We start from the raw sequence: 25,614 nt of genomic DNA, 5'->3' as shown, positions 1-25,614 counted from the left end.
AAGTGAAAGACCTATTTGAGTAAGTCTTTGAAGAAATTGAAGAAGATACCAGAAAATGGGAAGATTTCCCATGCTCTTGGATAGTTATGATCAACATAATAAAAATGGCAATCCTACCAAACGCCATCTAGAGATTCAATGCAATCCCCATCAAAATCCCAACACAGTTCAAGTGCTCTGCAATTCAGTTTCCCTGCTACAGTAACCAGTGAGATGACATTTCAGATACAGAGATGACTTCTAGCTCTAATAATACTCAAGGTTTTACATTTTGTATATTACCTACCCAAAAAGACAGAAAATATGTTGTGGGATTCTGTATAAGGGCCAAATTAGGGAAGTTCTCAATGATACATATGTCTTCAAGTCTTGCTGCAGCAGTAGAAAGCAGCTCATGAGAAGCCTCTCCTATCTCCACTCAGGAGTGGTGACTGAGCATCATGTAGAAGGGGACAAAGAACAATTTAAACTTTGAAAAGACTACAAAATAACACACTGACCTTTCTATTTTTAACTTGGATACATACCATCCTACCAAAAGACAGTTTCTAATGCAGTTTTAAATTGGATACCCATCTGCCCACCCACCAACTCTAAGAGAGTGCTTAGTTTATTGCAAGAAAAAAGTGTACAGAATATTTAAGATGCTGAGTATTTCATAGGAAAGCTGGACGGTGCTGTAAAGAGTCTTTTTAATTGTTTAACACCACCAAATAAATGAAATTAGGAGGATTTCCAGGGACAGAGTTGGGACTGTTGTATGATAAAAGACATGTTATCTAGTCTTTCTGTGGAGAGGCAGTGGTTAAGCATTTTAAAATGTCTGGGTAAACTATTTCTTCTCATGACAATTTGTCATAATTCAGTAGCATGTCCTTCCCCTAGAGATAGCGAAATATTTTCAAATGCTACAGCATTACCGAAGTTCTGATGACTCAGATCTGTACTACTCTTTATCATAATTCACACTGAAAAATAGCATTGAAACTACTCTACAAACTAACATTAAATAAAAAGAGGAAGCATTTACGATAACTGTACCTTTTTTCATTTTATTGTTTTTATTGAGCAATACATTTTTCTCCCTTCCCGTCCCTTTTCTTGTACTTTTTTATATACTTTTTATACTGTTGGATATTTATAATCAAGCTTTTACTCTAGGGTCTTATTAGAAAAAAAAACAGCAACCTTGGTATTTGATGTAAATGTAGTATGCTAAATTCTGAGATAGCCTGAGAAAAAGCTGGAGATATTATTTAATAGTAGAAGTAGACAAGGTTTCTCATCTGCCTTGTAGCAATAAGTTAGTTTGTAACACTCAGATTTAATTTTACATGTATGCCTGTGTGTGAATGTTTTCACACATGTATATGCTCTACATGCATGCTTGGTGCTGAGGTCAGAAGGTATTGGGTCCCCTGGAATTTTAGATTCAAAAGGATGTGAGCCCCCTTATGAAGCTGGGAACCAAACCCAAGTGCCCTTAACTACCGAACAATCTCTCTAAACCATAAACTCACACTTCTTAAATTTAGCAGATGAAATGATGTTTTGAGTAACCTATATGAAACAGCCTTATGGAATTTTATCAACTGTTTTGTGACATAAACCAATGGGTGGGACCATTTCAGAGCTTTGAATGAATCCTTCTGACTCTGTTCCCAATATTCCTACTGTAAGTAGATGACAGTGTTGGAGCAGGCCCTTACTCTACAGCTTCCCCATGTGACATACATGGTTTAGGAGTGAGAGGTTGGAAGGCATCTCCAGAATACAAACTTGCAGCTCAGCAGTTCCCCTCTGCTGTGGGCACCCTTTGCTCATGCATTTCAAAGGCAACTTTCAGTGGTTTGCTATCCCGGGATCACAATGTGCAATTGTGATTGGACACCAGGATAGAACTAATGTAGTGCAGAACAAGGAGTTCCTTTATTTCCATATCCCTTCTTCATGACATTCTCTTAAATATGACTGTAACAGAAAGTCTTGGTAGTAAAGACAGGAGTAGGTCAGGCCATCCACATCCAAGGTACTACCCTCCTGTGTAGACGTGTGCAGACCTGCCTGGATGCGAAACCTCTGGGTAACCAAGGCTCTTGGCATGTGCAGAAATCCATCTCTGCCCATGAGTTCTGTAGTCACAGGAGAGCAACCCCACATCTGACTCAAGAAAGGCTGTAAAACTGAGGAGTCGAAAATTGATTTTATTCATAAAAATACTCATTATACTAAATAGGAACTTTAGAAAGGGTAGTCAGTATATACAGGGTAGAGCCTTAGCCAACTATTAAAACAACAAGAATAAATTATTTAAAAACCAACAACAAAATTTAAACCAAAGCACAGAAAAAAATATCCAAACAAATGAAAACCAAACCCAAACCAGAACCCTTGCTCCAATTAAGCTAAAAATAGTTTCTAGCTCTAGATCCAAAAAATCAATCGAGAGCATCTGGCTCCCTAAAGACACCAAAGGTGACCAAACCTCCTCTATAGACCCTTTCTCAGGACTGACGTGCCAGTCCAGGATGTGAAACTGGAGAATCCCCTGACATTTTCTTTATGGACGATCAATGACTAACACAGGTGAGGGATGCTGTAGTCTCTGTAGTGCGTTATCTTCACCAACACTTTCCTGTGACATGGAGTCTCCCTCAGCACTCACAGGAGAGGGAATCCTGTTCTTTCCCTGTGGTGTGAACAGACTACAGCACGGCATCAGTACAGTCTTTCTCGTGAGAGTCCTCACCACATATGGAGGGCGCAGCCGGCTTACTAAAGACATGGAGAGTAAACTGACAGAGGAAGCCTTGCTCAGCAGCATATCCTCCCCATGCTGCTGTGCGCCACTCAGGGTCCACCTGCTGACCAATGTCGGGATTTGGAGTCATTCTTGGTGGGTCCTCTGAATGTCAGGCTTCTTTCTGATGATTTCCTTTCTCCAGGAATAGTGGGTCAACAGAACATGAATCAGATTGGCGATGGATCCCCTGCAGTAGGTGGAGATTTTCGTCACTGGTTATTTCACAGCTACAAGGAGGGGTCTGCTTCTCAGTAGGTGTTGCTGCTCAAGTGGACAATGTGTGAAGCTTCCTTCAGCCTCCTCAGTTCTCCAAAGCGGAGCTGTCAGAGAAGGAAAGGCAATCAGATGCATAGGAAGCCTCATTGGACCACAGCCTAGACAAAACCAGGGACTGTCCACACATGGGAAACAAACATCAAGGAAGAAAACCCACCCCATGAATGCCAAGGTTGCAGTGGACAGTAGTCAATGGTGGCTCATTGGCCTGGCACACTCAGGGCTCCTGCTGCAGCAGGTCTGTCTGCAGGAGGCTCTCATCCTGGACTGTAGCCAGATCATGCTGGAGGTTTTCATCTTAGGGGAGGAAATGGCTGGAACACAGGTCTGTTAAGGACCTGCCCTGTCAGCTTTTGAGCTCTCACCAGCTCTACTCAACTGGGAAATCCAGCATTGCATTTGAGCTGGGCTCATTCACTCCTTGCTTCTTCAAGGATAAGACAGCACCTGAGTTTCTTTTTTCTCCACCTTTAAAACTGCTAGAAAGTGAGCTGAGAAATACACACTGTGGTGAACTAGAAAAACAGCCCATTACTCCAATAGTTTAGATACATTCTTTTGCAAAAAACAGCAGTATAGCAATGTCTGGGTCACAGGCCTTGAACAGATGCCAGGAAACTGTGAGCAACCTGGGAAATTAACTGTATGAGGCCCTGAAGAGGAGCAAACACAACACTGCAGTGAAGGCTGGGCTTATTCCTTCAGCACAGAAACTTCCTTGGATTCAACATGTCAAACTGTAAATGTGATTTTAATTCCAGAGAAACCTTACAGGAAACAGATGCAAACTGCAGAGAACCCATAATCAATAAGAAGGTGCTGTATGCTAATCTTCCCTAGTGTAGGATTTTATCTCTAAAGCTGATACTCCTGGAGGAAAATAAAGTGGCAGGAGGAGACAGCGTCTTCCACAATTAACACTGCCTCTATTAGGTCTGGGACTACCATAGGAAGGATCAATGCACTCAGAACACACGAGAGCACTCAGAATTGAAGAAGTGCACACAATTGAGAAAGATTAAGGATAACACATATTGCTTCCTGTGCAGACATTTCTGTTGACTGAGCCAGCCCAATACTCTCAGATGTTTTTTCCCTGGCTTTGACTGAAAAGTCATGCAAATGGCCAGGAACCCAAATAGGACAGAGATTCAGGTACTGGGGAACTACTTGATATAACTCCCTCTTCGTGGCCTGGGATCCTACCTCATCTGGGAGACAGCGAAGGGATTCTGCAGCTTTTCAGCCATTTCTATATATTTGGTGACCAGATCCCTCAGCTTCAGCAGGAATTGTCGTCTTTCCACCAATATATCCTGTTTCTGTTCATTAGAAGATTATGTTCTTAGTGGAGGGTTGAACACTCACATGCACACACACACACACACACACACACACACACTCACTCCTCAACGCACACTTCTGGATATACATGTACAAGAACATACACATTCAGCAAAATAACAAGAATTAATCATTTGATATTTCTCTGTATCAATGGTCTCATTTCCTTAATAAAAATACACAGAATGACAGAATGGATGCAGAAACAGGATCCCTTTTACTTCTGCATACAAGAAACAAACTTCAACATCAATTATAGATATTACCTCTGGGTAAAGAATTGGAAAAAAAATCTTCCAAGCAAATGTACCTAAAAGACAAGCTGGTGTAGCTATTTTAATACCTAACAAAATCGACCTCAAACCAAAATTAATCAAAAGACATGGGGAAGGACACACCACAAAGATAACATTTTAATTTTTTTTAAAATTTTTCGAGACAGGGTTTTTCCATAGCTTTGGAGCTTGTCCTGGAACTAGCTCTTGTAGACTAGGCTGGCCTTGAGCACAAGGAGATCTGCTTCCCTCTGTTTTTCAAGAGCTGGGATTAAAAGTCTGCACCACCACCACCTGGCCATCATTTCAATTCTTAACATGTATGCCCTAAGTAAATTTTTAAGATAAACATTACTATAGCTTCTATAGCTTAAAACACATATTGATTTCCACATGCTAATATGGAAATTATTACCAATAATAATCTCAGTTTCACCAATGTGCATATCATCAGTGTGCAGGTCATGCAGACAAAAATTAATAAACTCTGGATTAACTGAAGTTTTTTTTAATTTATTTATTATGTATACGATATTCTGTGTGTATGCCTGCAGGCCAGAAAAGGGCACCAGACCCCATTACAGATGGTTGTGAGCCACCATGTGGTTGCTGGGAATTGAACTCAGGACCTTTGGAAGCACTCGGGAGGCAGAGGCAGGCGGATCTCTGTGAGTTCGAGACCAGCCTAATCTACAAGAGCTAGTTCCAGGACAGGCTCCAAAACCACAGAGAAACCATGTCTCGAAAAAACCAAAAAAAAAAAAAACACAACAAAAAGAAAGCACAAACGTATAATCTACTGACCTTGGACATTTGGTTCGAGCATCAATTATTTAAGTATTTAGACTAAGTTTGAGCTTGTGATGCAAAACCTTAATCCTAGCTACTCAGAGACTGAGACAGATGGACTGAACATTAAAGTCTGGACTGAACTCCACTGTGAGTTCAAAGCTAATCTTTGGAACGTAGTGTGATCATTTCTCAAGACTTTAAAAGGATTTGGTGATATATCACATTGTTAGAATGTGTAACAAACATGAGCAAAGCCCAGGTTTAATGTTATTTTAATAATTAGATCAAATAACCATGGGAGAACTGCTATTTTCTGAAGGGAAATTAAGGAGGAGTGGACCCGGGTTCCGGGGAAGAGGGGTTGAATGACTGGGAGGAGGGAAGGAGGTTCAAGGGATGAAACATGAGAGAAGATAAAAAATGTAGACAATAACCACCCCTTTGACATTTACACGGGGATTTTTTCTTTCAAAGATGTTTTCAGCCATTGATCTCACAAGATGCTAAATCCTTAGAAAGTCTTGGAATAATCACAGAAATCAACAATTGGACAGGATGTTAGTGAGCTACTGGAAAAGTGGGTGGATGATCACGTGTGTGTGAGGGTGTGTGTGTGTGTGTGTGTGTGTGTGTGTGTGTATTACTACTGATGGTGGACAGCCTGCCCACATTGCTGCAGCCTACCTTATCCAACTCATCACATAGCTCACAGAACTTCTCATCAGTCTTTTCATAGAGATTCTTCACCTTCTCACAGGCCACTTGCATTGAAATCTGCTCCCTCCATAGCTTTCGGTTCTCCTCTCTCAACATGCTCACTTTTTTCTTCAACTGAGTTCGCTCATTCAGGAGCTGGTTGTGGAGGATGCTGAAACATCACAAAAACACATTGAGACCTACCTAGCCTCCATCTCCCACATCACCCATGCAAACTCCCATGTCCCCAGACAGCCCTAGACCAGAGCCCACAGTCACCATGCCAGGATACACTAGTGGCTGTCAAATGTCAGAGAATGGCCAAATTACAGAAAGACTCAGACTGCTTTTGAAAACTGTTACAATAAAAGAAATGCATGTACTTCTGAGAGCAGGGTTTGCCTCCTACCACATGTACTTAACTGTCCATGGTATTGGGAAAGCATCAGCAGGTTGAGAGGTAGAAGACAAACATTCTGTGAGGGAGGACAGCAGACCCAATTGAAATATATTCTATCTATGGGTAGAATGGGATCACCTCTGTAAACCCCTACCAGAGTCCCCAAGACCCACAAATGCCTGACACCTTTATCATGGTACAAATAGATTTTCTATCGAGAGGATCCTGAGCCTGGCAGGACAATGTTATGATGGGCTCACAGATACTTCATCTTAGCAAAACTAGTCCAGTAGGTCCAAGTCAAGAGCATAAGACAGACTGCTTTTTATAGGGAGACAGGCCAAAAGGAAAGTCCTCACTTTGGTTCAAAGGCAAAAACATGGCAAAAGCAGTCACTGCCAAGGAATAGAGTCCCAGTGAAGTCAGTCACTCACCTGTCAGAGACAGTTTCCTCAGTCAGCTCCTTGCACTTGTACAAGGCCTCTCTCATCTCCATGGGGAATTTCTGTAGATCCAACATCACTTTCTTATGCTCCATATTCACCATCTCCAACTCAAAATTTAGCCTGTATTAGGGCATAGCCCCAGAGCAAAGAACCCCGTGAATTCTGGACTTAATAATCCTATGATTTCAGGCTGTGCCCTAAACACCCCAGCACAGTCAATGTCACATTCTGATAGCTATGAACGAGGACAACCTGGTGCCGTTTAAACTTGCTGACGTGGCCCCAGACCAGCAATCAGGGGTGCAAAGGGAGTGATCCAGAGCTGCATGAGTTCCATTAATGGGCCTGGAATAGAATAGTTAAGTCCTCGGGAGCCTGTGTCACAAGTCTGATCCCACCAGAAATCTATGATAATGTTGTTCCCGTCTTCAGAACGGGGATTTTTGATCCTAGGTTCCTATTGTTACTTGGATGTCTAAAGCACAAAATCAGTGTTAACAGCGAGCAGACCTGACTTAAGGATAGATATATAAGTCTCCAGTGGATTCCAATGGGCTGCCAAGGTGAGCACACGGGCCAGGAGCACCATCACTGGTCTAGTGGAGTTCCCTGACCCTAAGGGAACTTAGTGGGATCACCTGGAAACTGTGTCACAGAAAGAACCACATGCCACAGACCCCAACTGCTAGGACACAAACACACGCACACACACACACACACACACACACACACACATACACGGAGGATGCCAAATAAATATAGGCAGGCAGAATAGTCTCAGAATATAAGAAATCAGACTAGAGAGGAGCAGTGATGAAGTTCAGACCTCAAGTCACACACTGAGATGCACCAAGACGACTAGGCCCCTGCAGCTGCTCCCAGGAGCAGCCAGTACTCAAGCACCTGCTGGTTAAGCACAAAGACTCACCATAAACTCACAGCACCTAGCATCGTCCACAAGCCAACACCTGTCAAGGCCTCATGAAATGTATGCTGAGAGCTCACAACTATTGCCCCATCCCCAGATTGATCCAGGCCACAGGCTCTGCTTTTTATTTGGAGGAATCACACAGCCTGTGTCCTGATATCACTCCTTCCCAGGTTCAGCTTTGCCTCTCAGATGCCCTCAGGAACTAGACAAAATGGCAACCTGTTGTTCAAATCCTTGTTGGTATAATTAGCCAGAATTCCACGAAGTTCATCCCTTTCTTGGGTCATCGTCTGAAGCTGCAGGGTCAGCGTATCCACCTTGTTCATCCGCTGCTCCTGCCCAGTAACAGAGTTTGGGGTTGATGTTTTTCCAGCACTCCCTGCAGGTAGATAAATATTAGTGAATTTATGCAGTAGTATGGCACAGGACCAGGAGAGATCATGTTGAGTTCGAAGAAGAGGCCAAGGAAGAGTGAATGCATGGAACACAGTGAAGGATCAGGACAACTCCTCAAACTGGGAGCCCATAAGCCATGCCTCTGTCTCCACTCACTGTGGCTAGCTATGTGTATCAGCCCCTCCTGCTGCCCCACTGGCCCTGAAAGGCATATGTCACCCAGCCATGCTGCTTTGGAAATATCAACTCATTTCTGATGTGATACAGAAAATTCCTGGAGTCTCCAGTGCTTAGAGACTCTCAGTCTCTTAGTGTGGCCTGGAATAGAAGTAACTGAATGTCTGAGACCCTGGTGCATAGATGGGGAATTTCCCATGGGATACTCACAGAACCTAAAGAAATCACTGATGATGAGTTGTAGCAACAACCTACTCTCACACCCCATTAGTCTGTGCCTCCTGCTGGTCTTTGCCACTCAAAATAAAATTAAGGAACTCACAGAACAGCAGCTGTAACTTTGACAACTCCTGGATCTCTGCCAAACTAACTAGCAGCAATCCTTCACTATGGGTCTGCACTTTAGTAACCCAGAGAAGCAACATAGAACCATCTCTTCCAAGATCCCAGCTACTAAACCCCATTTCTGTAAGGTCCAACTCAACCCACAATCTCCTCCTTCGAAAGTCAGATCTCTCTGCCAACCAGTGTGCTCAATCTTGCCATTGTGTCTTCTGGTGAACCCTATATGCACATAATTGATGTGGGAGTGATTTCTTATTAATAAAAAAACTGCCTAGACCCATTTGATAGGCCAACCCTTAGGTAGGCGGAGAAAACAGAACAGAATGCTGGCAGAAAGAAGCTGAATCAGGAGTCGCCATGATTCTCCCACACCAGGCAGACGCAGGTTAAGGTCATTCTTGGTAAGCCAGTTCATGGGCAACACAGATTAATAGAAGTGGGTTAGATCGATATGTAAGAGCTAGCCAATAAGAAACTGAAACTAAAGGGTCAGGAAGTGTTTAAAAGAATACAGTTTCTGTGTAATTATTTCGGGTAAAGCTAGCCGTGCGGGCTGCTGGGTGCCCGGGACGCTGACCCGCCGCTCCTATTTCAACACATAATGAGTGCCCCAAGAACACAACACTGTTGATTTCAAAAAAAAGATGCCAACGACTCTTTAGGATACAGCAGAATGTCCAGAGAACGGACTGTTAGGGTCTCTGCCAACTGCCATCACTTATCTCATAACTGTCTCTTCCCAAGTTCACCAAAAGCCAAGCTGGCTTTTCCAGGTTCCTTCCCTGAGACACAGGGGTAGCTCGTCAGCAGCTCTCTGATAGTTAGACTATAATTAATTGTAATTTAATACTTCATAATTTATGAAGGTCAAGACTCATTTTCTAAACATTCCCAAGGAATGGCTCTTCACCTCCTAATCAAAAAGATGGGAAGTGAAGGATACTAAGAAATCAGCTCATGTTGATGTGGAATGAAGTTCAGTTTCATGAAGTGAATGAGTACCTCAGGAAATATCCACAAGGCTGTTACAATGTGTGGGGGTGATGGGGATTGTGGGTGACCTGTCAGACCAAAGATAAGTCACATGGGTAATGATGAAAATTTCCGCCAAACTTCAGCAGAGTACATTCCATCCATCATGATGTTAGCAAAGGTGAGATCACCTAGTGACAGGACAGGCTGGAGACACCTAAGGGCATCCACAGGTGAGCCCTCACTCACCAAGAACAGACACTTGCAGGGAGAGTGATGGCTCATTCCTGCACTCAAGTTAAAGTCAAGTTAAAGATGACTGGCTATTGAGAGTCAGGAACTCAGAAACCTTAGGGGTCACTGACATGCAGCAATACCCAATGGTTCCTACCCTGCAAGTGGATGTGAGGTAAAATTTGAGATCCTCCAGCTTTGGCCATAGGATTTTACTCTTCCTGTTATTAGTGACCCCCAACCAAAAGAAATCCAGTGTGGGTGAAACTCAGTGCTGTAACTGAAACCTCATTCATCCCTCTCTCCTTCCTTTCCACTCAGAGTCAAAACAGAGGACCCCTAGCACAGCAGCTGCAGGGTTGACCATTACTGGCTCTCTGCCAATCTAAGCATCAGAAACCCTAAACTCCAGGTCTACTCTTTAGTAACAGAGAGAAGCAGGATAGATTCATTACCTCCACGAGCTCTAAGATCCTCTGACTCACTATGAAAAACCAAGCTGAGGCCCTCCACCATCAAGAAACTCCCCACTCCCTCCCCAGGACTCACTGCGTTTTCCCCAGAACCATTTATGTCTTGATGAGCGACACTGAGGTTGAAGGCCATCTTCCTTCTGCCTCCCTCTAGTCTCGTTACGCTCTCCCTTCTGTCTCCCAAGGAGCCTGCTCAGTCTTGCCAACATGGCTATGTCCAAAACCAGTAGGCAATGAGCAGATGCCCCACAGGCAGTTGGTGTTGCCACAACACTGATGACATCACAGAGAATCAGGGCTCCAGGATACAACAGAATGTCCAGGGAGGGGTCTGCTTCTGTCCATGGTACAGCCATTACCTCTGACTCATTTCCTCACTCCAAAATGACCTTAAACCAAGCAGCCATATCAGGAGCCTCTCTGGGGTCAAAAAGGAAGAAGGAAGCTCTTATACAGGTAGTAATAAAAAATTTCCCCTGGAGAATCAGCAGAGCTCACTCAGGCTATAAGGTTGTGAGTGAAGATGTAATTCACTCTTGACGTGTCTGGTTGGAGTCACATGAGGCCAGAAGATACCTCAGATATTTAGAAAAAACAGTCCTAGAAACAATATGATGGTCCAGACCTTGAATCAATATACTGAGGCAAGAGCAGTGACTAGTAAGAGGTCTGTCGGGGCTGTGAAGAGGCACCCTAAGTTGGAAACACACGTGCACATGCACACACATACAGATAGAAGAGGCACACAATCATGGGATAGAATATGATGTACATCACTGCTATGGTCCTTCTATCAGCAAACAAACCCAAATTCCTTGGCCTAGAGCCAGGTGTTATGATATATGTGCTTGTTAATGGCTTTCAGTACAATACCCATTGGGAGATCATGAGAAGGACAGGCATTTGGAGAGGCTTGGGGTTATTAAATCAAAGAGTTTGGTTATAGCCTAACCTCAATTTCCTATTTCTGACAGTTCTTGTAAAGAGGATCCAGCCCATCGTTAGGCTGAAATTCATTTTCTCCAGATCTCTGGACTTTCTCAACAGAAGCATGTTCCTTAGAACTTAGGGCTGATGAGGTCTGTCAGGTGATCTGTGCCATATCAGATATGGAAGCCCTAAGCAGGTGAATGTGATTAGCAACTTTTTTTTATAAATAGGGACTTGTAGAGACCAACAAGTTGAGAACCAAACATCTGGCAAAACTGGTATGAAAAGTTTTATGAACATACAGAGTGGTGCTGTGGTAAAGAAGCAGAAGTGAGAAGTGAGATAGATAGATAGATAGATAGATAGATAGAGAGAGAGAGAGAGAGAGAGAGAGAGAGAGAGAGAGAATATGGTTTGCAAATCAATCTGAGATGTGACAAGATCTAGAAAACAAGGTATAATGGATTATCAGCAAATTCCAGCAACTAGGAAAGAGGCCTGTGTAGGGGAAACCCAGCCCAAGGGGGTGTGTTAGCCTTGGGCTAATGTTTAGGTATAAATCTGGCGGGCGTGAGCCCCGCAGGTCCCTTTTTGTACTTCCTGTTCATCACTGGATCCCTAGTGTTGTAAGCTATTCCCTCATTAAAGTTTACTATTTCATATTAAGCTAGCCTGGTTATTACGCCACCCAGCTTGGCCTTTGCAATAAATAATTGTGAGATATCACACTTCCATAAACACACTTCTCCAAATCAGGAGATATTCTTATCCACCCCAGCCAAATATGCACAAAACCATTCTGCATGTGCCTGCCTCTAATCTCACCAGTCTCCCACACAAATAGGCTTCACTCTCTTCCAAATGACCTGACTGCACCTATGACCCACAATGTTTTCTCTCGACCCACCCATGGAATCTGGAAGGTGCTCAGGAAATGAACTGAGAGATAAGACTTTGCCTACCTGATACTCAAAATGCAGCCTTGAGATTCTCAATCTCTGGATGACAGCCCTAAACCATCCCTCTACAGGAAAGGGAGTCTTGCTGTCAGCTAGTTTTTCTTCTTCCCTTTACATTCTTCAGAAATCTAGGGGACAGCCTCCTCAAGCCTATTCACAGTGGCACATGGTACAGCTTGGCTTCATAACCCTCAAGTCTCACCTCAAGATGTCAAAAGAAAATTGACAGATTTCACAAACACTCATATGGTTGGAGATGCCGAGGTTATCTATTGTTCACTCTAGCACCTTGCAGGGCCAGAATGTGTTCCCCAGACTAAGCATGTTATCTTCTCTGATATCATCCCAGGACACACAAATCTGGCTGGAAGGAGCCAAGCTTCCTTCCTTGCCACAGCCTCATAAGGCCCATAATATTGTGAGGTAAGTTCATGTATTATCTCTGCATGGACATTTGCCTATCAAAGAAAACTCATGTACCCAAAACAACTTCTGCTATCTCTGGTTCCAACAGAATCTTGTTCTAATTCTGCATTCCTTAGTAAATGCAACTTGTGTCTTCTATTGCTTAAAGCTTCCCTTTTTCCCATAGTACACACCATTGAGAGTTTGCCTAAATCATCAAGAATTGACTACTACAGCATTCATCATCCATTCACTTTACTTTAAAATTATTGAAAGCCGGGCGATGGTGGCGCACGCCTTTAATCCCAGCACTCGGGAGGCAGAGGTAGGGGGATCTCTGTGAGTTCGAGACCAGCCTGGTCTGCAGAGCTAGTTCCAGGACAGGCTCCAAAGCCACAGAGAAACCCTGTCTCAAAAACCAAAAATAAAAAAATAAAAAAAATAAAAATAAAATTATTGAGGGATGTGCCCTAAAAACAACAAGTCTTTTTGTTTCCTGCACCTCTATTTTCTAAAAAGCTTTCAGAGATCTCACTAACAGACTTACCTGCCCACTCCTCTATCAGTCAAAAGGGTCTTTAAGGGTTATATGCATATTTATCATTAAGTCTGCAAATGCTTCATTCTTGATGCTTGCAGCCCTCAACTTGGGTTGAATTTAAGACATACTTCCAGGAATACAATTATCTCAGAGAAGAATTTAAAACAAAACTATGCATATAAAACTAAATTACAATATTTCAAATAAAAATGTGAACCTTGTATAAATGATGTAACATGTACATATACATGAGCATCTTTCCACATAGTTAGGAACCAGAAATACTTGGAGTGCGTGTACAAAAGTATAAATGTTCACTTATCAGGTGGTTAATGAATGCTGCTCCCATTAGAAATGATAACCTCTGCTGACAGTACAGAGCAACCACTGACCATGGAATATTCTGCAAGGCATAATTCAAAGTACAAATGATGCATCACTGGGACACATTACTCAGATATTTTAGTAAAATTTTTACTGTATGATTGCTCTTGGAGAGTACCCAGGTTGCAGTACACTCAGGCAAATGGGGGCTCACAGCCCTCTGTGACTCCAGTTGCAGAAGATATTATGTCCTCTTGTGACCCCTTTGGGCAGTGCAAACATGTGCAGCAGAGACAAACATTCAGGCAAATCACCCACACATGTAAAATGAAAGTGAAGAGAGTTTTTAATTGACCTGGATATTATAACCTCCCTGACACACTCATGTACTATTCTAATGTGTAGGTCCATGTGTTATGCATTTTCTGGTAACATGTTTGCTCTTGATGATGTGTAAGACAGGCTCTCCATATGTATTCCTGGCTGTCCTGGAACTCACCATGTAGACTGTACTGGCCTAAAAATATCCAAATGCTTCTGCATTCTCATGTTGGGATTACAAGTGTGAATCACCATTCACGCTCCACCTTTTTGGGTAACTTCATTTTATTGCTTTTGTTTTGTCAATGAGACAGAATCTCACTTGATAGCCAAACTATCCTAAATTTCACTATGTTGACTAGGTTGACTTTGAACTCTCAGAGATCTACATGTCTATACCTACCGAGTTCTGGAATTTAAGGCATGAATCATTATGCATGACATGACTTTCCATGTGTTTTTAATAGATGGAGGATGTTGTTGGAGGCTGCTTGTTCAGTCCTGACTGCCCAGACTATAAAATAATCACTCAGAAACTATATTATTTGTAATACTCTTTGGCCAATAGCTTAAGTGTATTTCTGGCTCATTCTTATATCTTAAATTAACCCATCTCCATTAATCTGTATATGGCCAAGTGATGGTGGCTTACCAGTATGGTCCTGTCTGGTGTCTGTCTCCAGTTGGACTACATGGCTTCTTCCTGACTCAGCCTTCTTTCCACCAGCATTCAGTTTAGTTCTGCCTGCCTACCTTTATTCTGTCTTATCACAGGCCAAAACGGCTTCTTTATTCATTAACCAATAAAAGCACGACACAGACAGAAGGACTTCCCACACCAGGAGCAGAAGCTATATTCATAGGAATTTGTGGAAATGCTAAAAAAGAATCGAGGCAGTATGTAATTCTTCCTAACAAAGGAAAAAAGAAGACAATTAAAAGCACAAGTGAATCAACTGGGCCAGGCCCCTTATCTGGGTCTGCAAAAAAAATGCTTCTAGTCCAATATCAAAAATCTAAATTGCACCGACAGTGACTTTATCATACTTTTCTTTCACAAGATAAAACTTTACATCAGATTTTAATGTTATTGAGCTATGACCTTTTACAGAGACAGGTTTGAAATTCTTTGAGAATTTATCCACGCACACAGTGACTTTGTTCATATTTGCCTTTATTCCTTTTCAATGGTTCCTGGTGCACTCTCTTAATTCCAACATTCCTAACCCCATCCTTATTTTTGTTTTAAATAACCTACCTAGGGTAACACTCCATGACCACATGTAAGAGCCATCACTAAGTTTGCTCAAATGACCTGGCATTAGCACCTTAAATTAAACTCACCCTTCCTCCTCCAAAAGTCATCATCTGCCACCAGTTTCTCAGTAGTGTGTGTGTGGGGGGGGGTATGAGCACTTTTCTCTTCCATGCCTTATTGACTGCCTTGACTATGGAGTTCATGATACAGTAGTCCTGTACTGTTTTATTTCAAGCTTTCTATATGCTACAAGCATTTCAGAGGTAATCAAATTTTACATTATAATACAAATAAGTGTTGACAAGAAATCTGAAGAAAATATTAATGTTCTTAATTTGACTGATTATTTTCCCACATTTATGAGCTATAATTAAAATAATCAAGGCAGTACTATATCATAATCTGACTGTTGCTCTGGATACTTAAAAAGGTTTGAGATAATTTCTTATATGATAATATCTGAAACACACAGCCAGAAACTGAATGTAACAAAAGACCACTGGAAACTGAACTGAACCTACATGTACATCTTGATATTCCAGATAACCATGATTTCATTTGTTGCTTGAAAGCTGATCAGCCAGATATCTGGGACATGATTTTGAATTTACCTCAGTTCCTCTCTTTCAGATTATCAGAGAGATTTACATTTTTATTGTGATTATTCCTAGTACTTGAACTGGCATTGTGGAGACCATTCATTTTGGAGGGATATCTTGCTTAGCCTAGATATAGTGGGATGGGCCTCAGTCCTGCCTTGAACTGATGTGTCAGACTTTTTGTCTCCACTTGGGAAGCCTTACATTCTCTGAGGAGTTTATGGAGCTGGGGTGAAAGGAAGGTGGGGAGAGCAGGAAGAGCTGAGGGAGCAGGAACTGGGATATTATTATAAAATAAGGAAAGATTGTTCTAAAAATAAATTTAATAAAAAATAAAAAATAAAGTAGGTGATGTATCTAGTTGGAGGAAACATCATAGGGAACATACTTGAATGGATATATGTTGTCATATATCTCTTCTCCTGCATGACTATGGATTATAACCTCTGAAATTGTGATAAAATAAATATTACCACCCTCTAAAAATATTCTATACAGTGTGGGCTTGATTTCTCAAAGAAGGATACACATTGTACTACTTCCTATACTCCCATGATGACATTTAATGACAATCAGTAAAGATTAACAAATAGAGGCTTTGCTCACATATTGTCAGGGTTCCTCCTGTATTTAATTTTCCTTATTCTGACTTTTCTTGATTAGCGTTCTGGAGTGAACCACCTCATCTGAACCTTTCAACTGCAGGTACCTCTACATTTCATTTCATCAACTTGCTGCATCTCCTCTTTCCTGATAGGATTACAAACTAATCATTAAATGGGGTGTCTTTGGGCTAGTGAGTTCAATGCTAGAAACCCCTTTCTATGCTATGATATGCCCAAAACACAAACAAGATCAGTTCAATACATTCTAGGATTGTCGATGAGATGGCATCAGACATTCGTAGGAACTACTATAAGTCTTAAATCCTCTGTTTCCTCCTTACTTTTCTCAAAATATGTCCATAAAAAATGGGGGTTGGTTCTTTAGTTCACTATTAGAGTGCTTGCATAGCAAGCCCAAGACCTTGGGTTTGTTCCTCAGCTCTGAAAAAATGGTCTAATATTTACCTTCAGAATATCTAGCATGTTACATATATCTGAACCAGAAACTCTTACCTCCTCATAACATCACACAGCCCAGCCTGTCTGGGCACTGGGTCCGAATCCTCGGAGCAGCCAAGCAGGAGGGAATTCCTTTGTTTCTATGGCCTGCCTGCACCAAGCACAGTAGGTGCTTTGTTTCCATCTGCACAACCAGCATGGAGACCTGATCTGGGTGCCAGGAAAGTCATCACCGGGGAGAGCCATCACTGGGAAGGTACCAACCCCGCAACAGACAAAGGTCTGATCTCCAAAATATATAGAGAACTCAAGAAACTAGATTTTAAAATGCTAATTAACCCAATTAAAAAATGGGGCACTGAACTGAACAGAGAATTCTCAAAAGAGGAAGTTCAAATGGCCAAAAGACACTTAAGATCATGCTCAACCTCCTTAGCAATCAGGGAAATGCAAATCAAAACAATTTTGAGATATCATCTTACACCTGTCAGAATGGCTAAAATCAAAAACTCCAATGATAGCCTTTGCTGGAGAGGCTGTGGAGGATGGGTACCCTCATCCATTGCTGGTGGGAATGCAATCTTGTGCAACCACTGTGGAAATCAGTGTTTTGGTTTCTCAGGAAATTTGGGATCGACCTACTCCTGGAAACAGCAATACCACTCTTGGGAATATACGCAAGAGATGCCCTATTATATGACAAGAGCATTTTTTCAACTATGTTCATAGCAGTATTATTTGTAATACCCAGAACTTGGAAACAACCTAGATGCCCTTCAATGGAAGAATGGACGAAGAAAGTGTGGAATATCTACACATTAGAGTACTACGCTGCGGTAAAGAACAATGACTTCTCGAATTTTGCATGCAAATGGATGGAAATAGAAAACACTATACTGAGTGAGGTATCCCAGACCCAAAAGGATGAACATGGGATGTACTCACTCATAATTGGTTTCTAGCCATAAATAAGGGTAACGGAGTCTACAATCGGTGATCCAAAAGAAGCTAAGTAAGAAGGTGAACCAAAGGAAAAATATATAGTTATCCTCTTGGCTATGGGAAGTAGACAAAATTGCCGGGGAGAAAATTGGGATCTTGGGGGTGGGTTGTGATGGGGGTAATGGGAGATGGGGAGAGAAAGCGAGAAGGGGAGGACGGGGGGACCTTGGGGAAAAAGGAGGATTGGGATAAAGGAAGGTTGGATAGGGGAGCACGGAAGCACATTCCTTAGTTAAGGGAGCCACCTTAGGGTTGGCAAGAGACTTGAACCTAGAGTGGCTCCCAGGAGCCCAAGGCAATGTCCCCAGTTAGTTCCTGGGGTAGCGGAGGATAAGGAACCTGAAATGACCCTATCCTATAGCAATACTGATGAATATCTTGCATATCACCATAGAACCTTCATCTGGTGATGGAAGGAGATAGAGACAGAGTACTGGACTGAGCTCCCAAGTTCCCAATGAGGAGCAGAAGGAGGGAGAACATGAGCAAGGAAGTCAGGACCACGAGAGGTGCACCCACCCACTAAGACAGTGGGGCTGATCTATTGGGAGCTCACCAAGTCCAGCTGGACTGTGACTGAAAATGCATGGGATAAAACCAGACTCTCTGAACATGGCAAACAATGAGGGCTGATGAGAAGCCAAGGACAATGGCACGGGGTTTTGATCCTACTCACTGTTCTGGCTTTGTGGGAGCCTAGAGAGTTTGGATGTTCACATTGCTTGATATGGACAGAGGGGGGTGGATCTTGGACTTTCCACAGGGCAGGGAACCATGACTGCTCTTTGGACTGGACAGGGAGGGGGAAAAGAGTGGGGGAGGGAGAGGAGGCTGGGAGGAGGCGGAGGAAAATGGGAGGCTGGGAGGAGGCGGAAACTTTTTTTTTTCCTCAATTAAATAAAGTTAAAAGAGCAAAAAAAAAGAAAAAAAAAGAATATGACATTTCTAATTCTACATAACTGAAAGAGTTTGCTAAACAATGCATTTTGGGTGATTTAATATGCATTTTTCTAAGTCAGTAACAAACAGAGCCCTCAGATGTAAGCCTTGCCATACATTTGCATTTACTGTCTTTATATGAGGATATGAGCTAGTCTATAGAGGAAATGGGCATCAGTAAGCTAGAACATTCCTATGTCACAATGGAATTTCCAGTGATGAATATCATCAGTTAACTGAGGGTATATGTCCAAAAAAATGAGCAGGCAAGAACAAAATGGAGGTAAATTCACACTGTGTAAACAATATAAATTAATATCTCTCATAAGAAGTACAAGCAAGCAAATGTCAGTCAAAATAAACTCCATAGACTAGACTATAAGAAACAGAGAAGTAAAGATGTGCAACATAAATATATAACCTTTGCAGAAGAAATTGAGCATAGTCTCTGAGCAGAGACATACTTACTGTAGAATCAGCCCTCTCTTCTGTCTCAGGGAAAATGATGTGTCCTTGTAGCTCCTGGATTCTTTCTTGAGGAACTTGCTTTAAAATTATCAACAGACACCATTCACCTGCTACACGCACACTCACCATCTACAGAAACACAGAAATTAAGAGAGTATTCGCTCCTGGCTTGGTTCCACAGATACTCATAAAAACAAGAGAGATTAAAATGAGTTTATCCCTTGCTGAGTTCAAGTGGTCTGCTCAGCAGTGAAGTTACATTTGTTGTGCTCAACCAAGGCAAAGCAAAAATGTGGTAAGGAAAGCTGAACTCAAATGTAGATCAGAATTCTATAAAGCTAATCATGAACTTCACTTTCGTTTCACTGGCCAGGTTCACAAAGATGGAGTTGCTACTTAGATGGAAGCTGTGGAATTGGATAAAGCACAATTGAAAGCGATTTCGAGTCAAAATGTGGTCATTCATGATGGAAATTTTGAGAGAACTATACCTATTTTTGGATTCTTTTAATGGAAGCATTAGAGTTCAAAATGTATCAGCACTAGACAGTGTTCATTAACCATGAAGCTAGTTATCCCAGTATGCTATGACACATTCTTATGGACTCATATACACTGACATGCATAAAAAGTAGATACTGTGCTTACCATAATTCACGTGATGATTCTACTTTTAGGAACCATCCTTATACTGAAACATAAGTGCTCTGTATGAAAGTTGTGGGCATGGGTAAAGAAGGAGCCCAAGAACCCAAGAATGTATTTCTAAAGTGTTTGTAGATGGTTTACACAGTATCTGTACAAGCTTGAAAAATACAGGTGATTTTTAGTTATATCTGTTCACTAGAGATCAATTCAGGGCAGTATCATGTAAGAGGTTAACTGTTACCAGTAGTTTCTTTTATTTTTTTCATAATTGCATGAAAACACGTTTTTACAATATATCTGTGTATGTGTGTGTCTGTGTCTGTGTGTATATGTGTGTTGCAACATCCATAAGAAGATTACATAAAATTCACCCCCAATTTCTGACTTACACTTTCTTTCCAACCACTCTTCTATAAAGATATAGTACAAATATTTAGTTCCTTTAGCATTTCTCACACAGGAAAACAAAATAATAAGTTTAAACACATTATTAATATACTCACTGTCACCTATAATGCATAGGTGCACTGATGGAGAAAGATCATTGATTAATTAATAAACTGCTTGGCCCTGATAGGTTAGAACATAGGTGGGTAGAGTAAACAGAACAGAATGCTGGGAGAAAGAGGAAGTGAGGTAAGACGCCTCAGACAGACACCATGCCACTGCTCTCCAGGGCAGATGTCATGAAGCTCAGACCCAGGATGGATATAGGTTAGATTCTTCCTGGTAAGCGTACCTCGTGGTGCTACACACATTAATAGAAATGGGCCAAGCAGTGTTTATATGAATACAGTTTGTGTGTCATTATTTTGGGGCATAAGCTAGCCAGGTAGTCAGGAGCTGGGTGGCAAAAACGCAGCCCCACAGCTCCTTTCAACAGTGCACTATGGAGAGAAATCAGTAAATCATGTCTTCTTTGTGTCATCTGACCAGGAGCATCTCCAGATTTAAACGGTCTGATTCACTCATCAGGTGTCATCCATTTTTATCCTGTCCTATGTGTGAGTCTGAATCTATGCCTTTTGTAGGCTGTCTTAATAATGTGTTGTAGTGGCTCATTGTGTATCTGTCCATGGCAAGGGCTTTATTCTCTTTCTCTCATTGAACAGCACAAGGAGCATCACAAGAGGAAGGGCTGAGGGATACTGTGCAGAAATCTTTAAAATGATTTCACAAGGATTAGTCACTGACTCTACTTGACCCCACTTGATACCAATAACAGACAGTGCTACAAACACCATTGTTTACCAAGATTCAATCTCTATATTGTATTTAGCATTTATTGTGGAGGAAATAATTTAAGGTTTCACCTGTGCATGAGCTTAGGACACAACAGCTTATTATGTGGAAAATCCAAGGGAAGTGAGGTTGGTTGTTACAGTGTTCTCTTATAAAGACGGATTAAACAAACACTTCATGGTAGGCAAAAGGAGAAGGTTTTGAAGAGAATCCTTGGAGCAAAATATTTAAGACGATGTAGTGACAAATGAGACATTGTAAAACTAAGTGCCTTCAATAGATAGGAGACTACTAACATTGGAAAAAAGAAACAGAGGAAAGATTAGGGAAATACCATTACCAGCTAAATATCATACAGAAATTCTAGAACATTCCTACTACCATAGTATGAAAAAAAATCTAGAACATTTTTAGAACTAAAAAGCTAAACACCAAAACAAAGAAACAAGCAAACAAGAACAAAGAAAAGCCACTGGCATTAAACTATGTCATAAGCATGAACAGAAATCTCAAGAGAATCATTAGGTCATACTACAAAAATCTGTACTCCACAAAATTGGAAAATATAAAGGAAATGGACAATTTTCTAGATGGATACCATATACCACAATTAAATCAAGACCACGTGAGCAATTTAAATAGACCTATAAACGGCAAGAAAATAGAAGCTGTCATCAAAAATCTCCCAAACAAAAAAAGGCCAGGGCTTATGTGAATTCAGTACAACAATCTCTGAGTATTTCCTTGTAAAGTGTAACAGGAATCTGGACATTTCAGTGTCCACCCTCTATATTTATACCCTTAAAAAACAAAAACAAAACAAAATAAAAAAAACAGGATCAGCTTTCTCCCAGAACGCCACAACACTGAGGGCAAGATCATTGAGGCTTTGCAAGTCTTTTATAGTTCAGCGGCTGGAGAAACGGCTTAGTGGCCAAAAGCCACTTGTTCTTCCAGAGGACCACGTTCAATACTCAGTACCCATACATCTGTAATTCCAGTCCCAGGGGCTCCAGCACTCTCTTCTGGCAGCATCTATGAACATGGTACACAAGCAAACATACTCAAGCAGGCAAAACACCCTTACATATAAAAATAATGAATAAAAATGATTAATAGCTCAGAGAGTATTCATTTAAAAACAAAAAAACCCACATTAACAATTTAGTAAAGAAAGTTTATTGTACCCACAGTCCCAGAGCAAATCTGCATAAACACAACTTCTGAGGCACTTGGAGGAGCCACTGGCTGCATCAGAAAACCATGCCTTCCAGCCCGTCCTCCATGAACATCTTATAAAGGGCCATAAACTTGGCCACAAACGCCTCCAAGTGATAAATGGCTTTGCAGCCCAGCTGCAGTCGATGCTCATAATAGGCTGCCATCTGCGACACCTCCCCTTTCAGCTGCCCGTCGCAGTTGTGTAAGAGCTCTGAGAGCAGGCCCTACAGGAGGAAGGGAGACTTAAAAAGCAGTCTGGGGGGAAAATAGCCAAACATGCTTATGCCTCTCCCTCATAAAGGTAAAGCTTTAATGTCGTTTTTATGTCTGTATGTAGGCATATATACTTACATGTATGTATATATATGTATATATCTGTTACTTTTTTGTACGAATCAGCAGTTTTCAACAAAGCCAAAAACACCATGTATAAAATAAAACCTGGCACTTAATCAAGGCTTTCAAAATTCCAAACACAGAAAGTCCCTTGCAACAGTCTGAATTAAAGGATCGATTTTTGTTTTGGTTTGCTTGTTTGCTTTATTGATGATGTGGAAGAAAGATGCAGAAGAAAATGTATCTTGGTATAACCGACATTTTACAGACTGAGCAAACTGTACCTATGTATTTAGGAATACACATGTACACACACAGAAATATATGTTTGTGTATTTGTAAATAATTAATGAAAAAGTAGCCATGAATTTTAAAGGGAATGGATTGGAGTGAGGAAAGAGAAAAGGGGTAATTATATTATAATCTCAACAACTAAAATAAATGGTTAAAAAAGTAAATTGTATCTTAGATTTTGATCTTTTTCCAGGCTAGAGATATTCAGTACAACATTCTCTTGAGACCGTGGCACCATGTAGGGAATCACACCAGTCACATGATCCTGATGGCGACAGTCCATATCTGCAGCACATTATCACTGACCTGTGCTGTCTGATGGGTAAGTAAGATGCACTAAATGCTCTTCTGTTCTTTCCGACAAGGTCTCACTATGGCCCAGGCTGATGTGCTCAAGAGATCCTTCTACCTCATCCAAGTGGCCACCAGATCTGGCTACGTCATTTGCATGACATGTTCAACTTATTATTGGTTTATCAAAAAAAAAAGAAAAAATAAATTTAACCCTCATAAGTTGAGAGCAACTGTGTGCATTTGCACAAGGGTACAAAGACCTAAGAACCAAGAGAGTTACTGCCGTATTCATTACATTAATAACAATTCAAAGTTGCACCAATAAAGGCCATCTTCAAAAAACTGACAGGGTCATTTAGCCTATGCTATTGAATGAGACTCAGTACAGTGAACAGATTACACACTACTAAACACACACACACGCACACACATACACACACATGCACACAGCACTTGTTACTAGGTGAAAGGAACAAGTTTATTCAAAGCATTAATAACACCTATATAGCGAGGACGACCTTGTATTCTGTATCATGTGAGTTTGTTCACATTACTGTGCAATTTCAATAGAATCAAACTGCAAATTCCCTAATGCCTGAAATCAGTAAATTTAGGTAAGCGGCCAGCAGAGTGATCCTACAAAGTCTAGACTGGACCTACATCCTCGGCCTCATTTCTCCACGTACACCATGTCTTTCCTGGAACACCGGTTTCCCATCCACTTATACAGTTCCATCCTTAGTGCTGAGTGTCAGCTGGAAAAAACCTTTCCCTGAGCAGCCGACCATGGCTGTGCATAACTCGGCTCTTTATTATTATTATTTCACCTTCCTTTCTTTAAAGACTCAAAGCATTATGAAATATTCTTCACTTGTCTCCCGTGTCACTCCCATGAACACAGCATCACAACTGAGGTCTTCCCTCCCGTCTTCTGTGGTCCCCTAAGGGTGGCTGGCACACAGGAAGAATACATCTGTAGAATTACTGAAATGCTAAAGCTGATGATGACGTACCTTAGCATTACAAAAGCGCTGTGATCACAGGACTGGTGTCAGGTTATAGCTAGGAATGTTCAAGATGTCAAACAGGGCCACTTACCTTCATTATCATCTCAGGAGGAATACAGTCAGTGAGAAGCTCATAGAGCCTCCTGCGGACTTCAAGGAACCTAAAAAAAAAAAAGGATTTGCACTTTGTGATAAAAAAGGAACAATTTTAATGACCCAGCTGGTAAGGTCAAGTTTCTTACTTGATTTATCACCAAGCTGTAGACAGAAGCTGCCTGACTTGTGCTGTACCAATGAGAGACAGCCCCAGTATACCCACTTCAATGTCTTCTCAAACAGTCTCATTCTGTAGCCCAACTCGCCTGGGCCTCATGTAGCTCATGACAGCTTTGAACTGGTAGCACTCTTTCTGCCTCAGCTTCCTAGGATAATCCACCAGGGACAAGAACCAGTTCAGTTTTTGAAAGTTTTTTTCCATTCATTTTAACAGTAGCTATTTATAATAAGGGTTCCTCATTATATCACTCACAATAGTACTGAAGAGAAATCTAGACTTCAGGGGCCTAAGAGATGGTTTGAGAGGTAATCTGCTTGTATTACAAATCTAATAACCTGAGTCTGATTGCCAAGAACCCATGGTGAAGGGCCAAAATGATTCCTGGAAGCCGTCCTCTGATCTCTACAGAGACACACTTATGGCTGTGTGGGCTTATGAGCAAGGACACGCGTGTAAACACAAACATGGCCACACACACACTCACAAAAATAAGCAGAATAATAAAAATTAAGAAGAAAAAAAAAGAAATTAAGAACTTGAAATGTTGAACCAGAGCTCGTTCACACCAGAAACTTAATACATTCACTCTACTAATGAATCAAGTACTCTTTTTATGCAGCTTAGAATTTTATGCTTAAAGTATCTACAGAGAGGCTGTGAAAAGACTGGCCTGTCTCCAGTCAATCACACAAGAGATGAGGTAATGTCAGCATGAAGTATGAACCTAGTCTATAAACTACAGCAGGGACACAAAGCTGACCTTCACCGAAGGGACAGGCAGAGATAACCACAACCAGGATAAGCCAATACGAGTGCAAACCCGAGTCCCTAACTCAGGCTCCCCTCACGGCATTTTCAGGAGGGTGGGACGGAAATGCACATACTGCATGTCAGAACAAGAATAAATAACGATATTCCCTAAACT

At 41.5% G+C, this 25,614-nt stretch overlaps 1 protein-coding gene and 1 pseudogene across 1 annotated transcript in view; one reads left to right on the top strand and one right to left on the bottom strand.

Annotated features, from left to right (window-relative positions):
- Positions 1-25,614, top strand: part of LOC142847571 (replication factor C subunit 3-like) — a 204,159-nt pseudogene that overhangs the window by 48,247 nt on the left and 130,298 nt on the right.
- LOC142840108 (replication factor C subunit 3-like) overlaps positions 21,998-25,614 on the bottom strand; it is a 35,649-nt gene continuing 32,032 nt past the window's right edge. Inside the window, exons 8-9 of the mRNA XM_075956579.1 lie at positions 24,504-24,573; positions 21,998-22,705 (exon numbers count right to left, since the gene is read on the bottom strand). Of these exons, the coding sequence (XP_075812694.1) occupies positions 22,514-22,705; positions 24,504-24,573 (262 nt within the window). The 3' untranslated portion in view covers positions 21,998-22,513. The remainder of the gene's footprint in view (positions 22,706-24,503; positions 24,574-25,614) is intronic.

Source organism: Microtus pennsylvanicus, chromosome 1 (genome assembly GCF_037038515.1).
Source record: "Microtus pennsylvanicus isolate mMicPen1 chromosome 1, mMicPen1.hap1, whole genome shotgun sequence".
NCBI classification, from domain to species: Eukaryota; Metazoa; Chordata; class Mammalia; order Rodentia; family Cricetidae; genus Microtus; species Microtus pennsylvanicus.
Note: the sequence above shows the minus strand (reverse complement) of the source record. Positions and strands in the feature narration are given on the sequence as shown.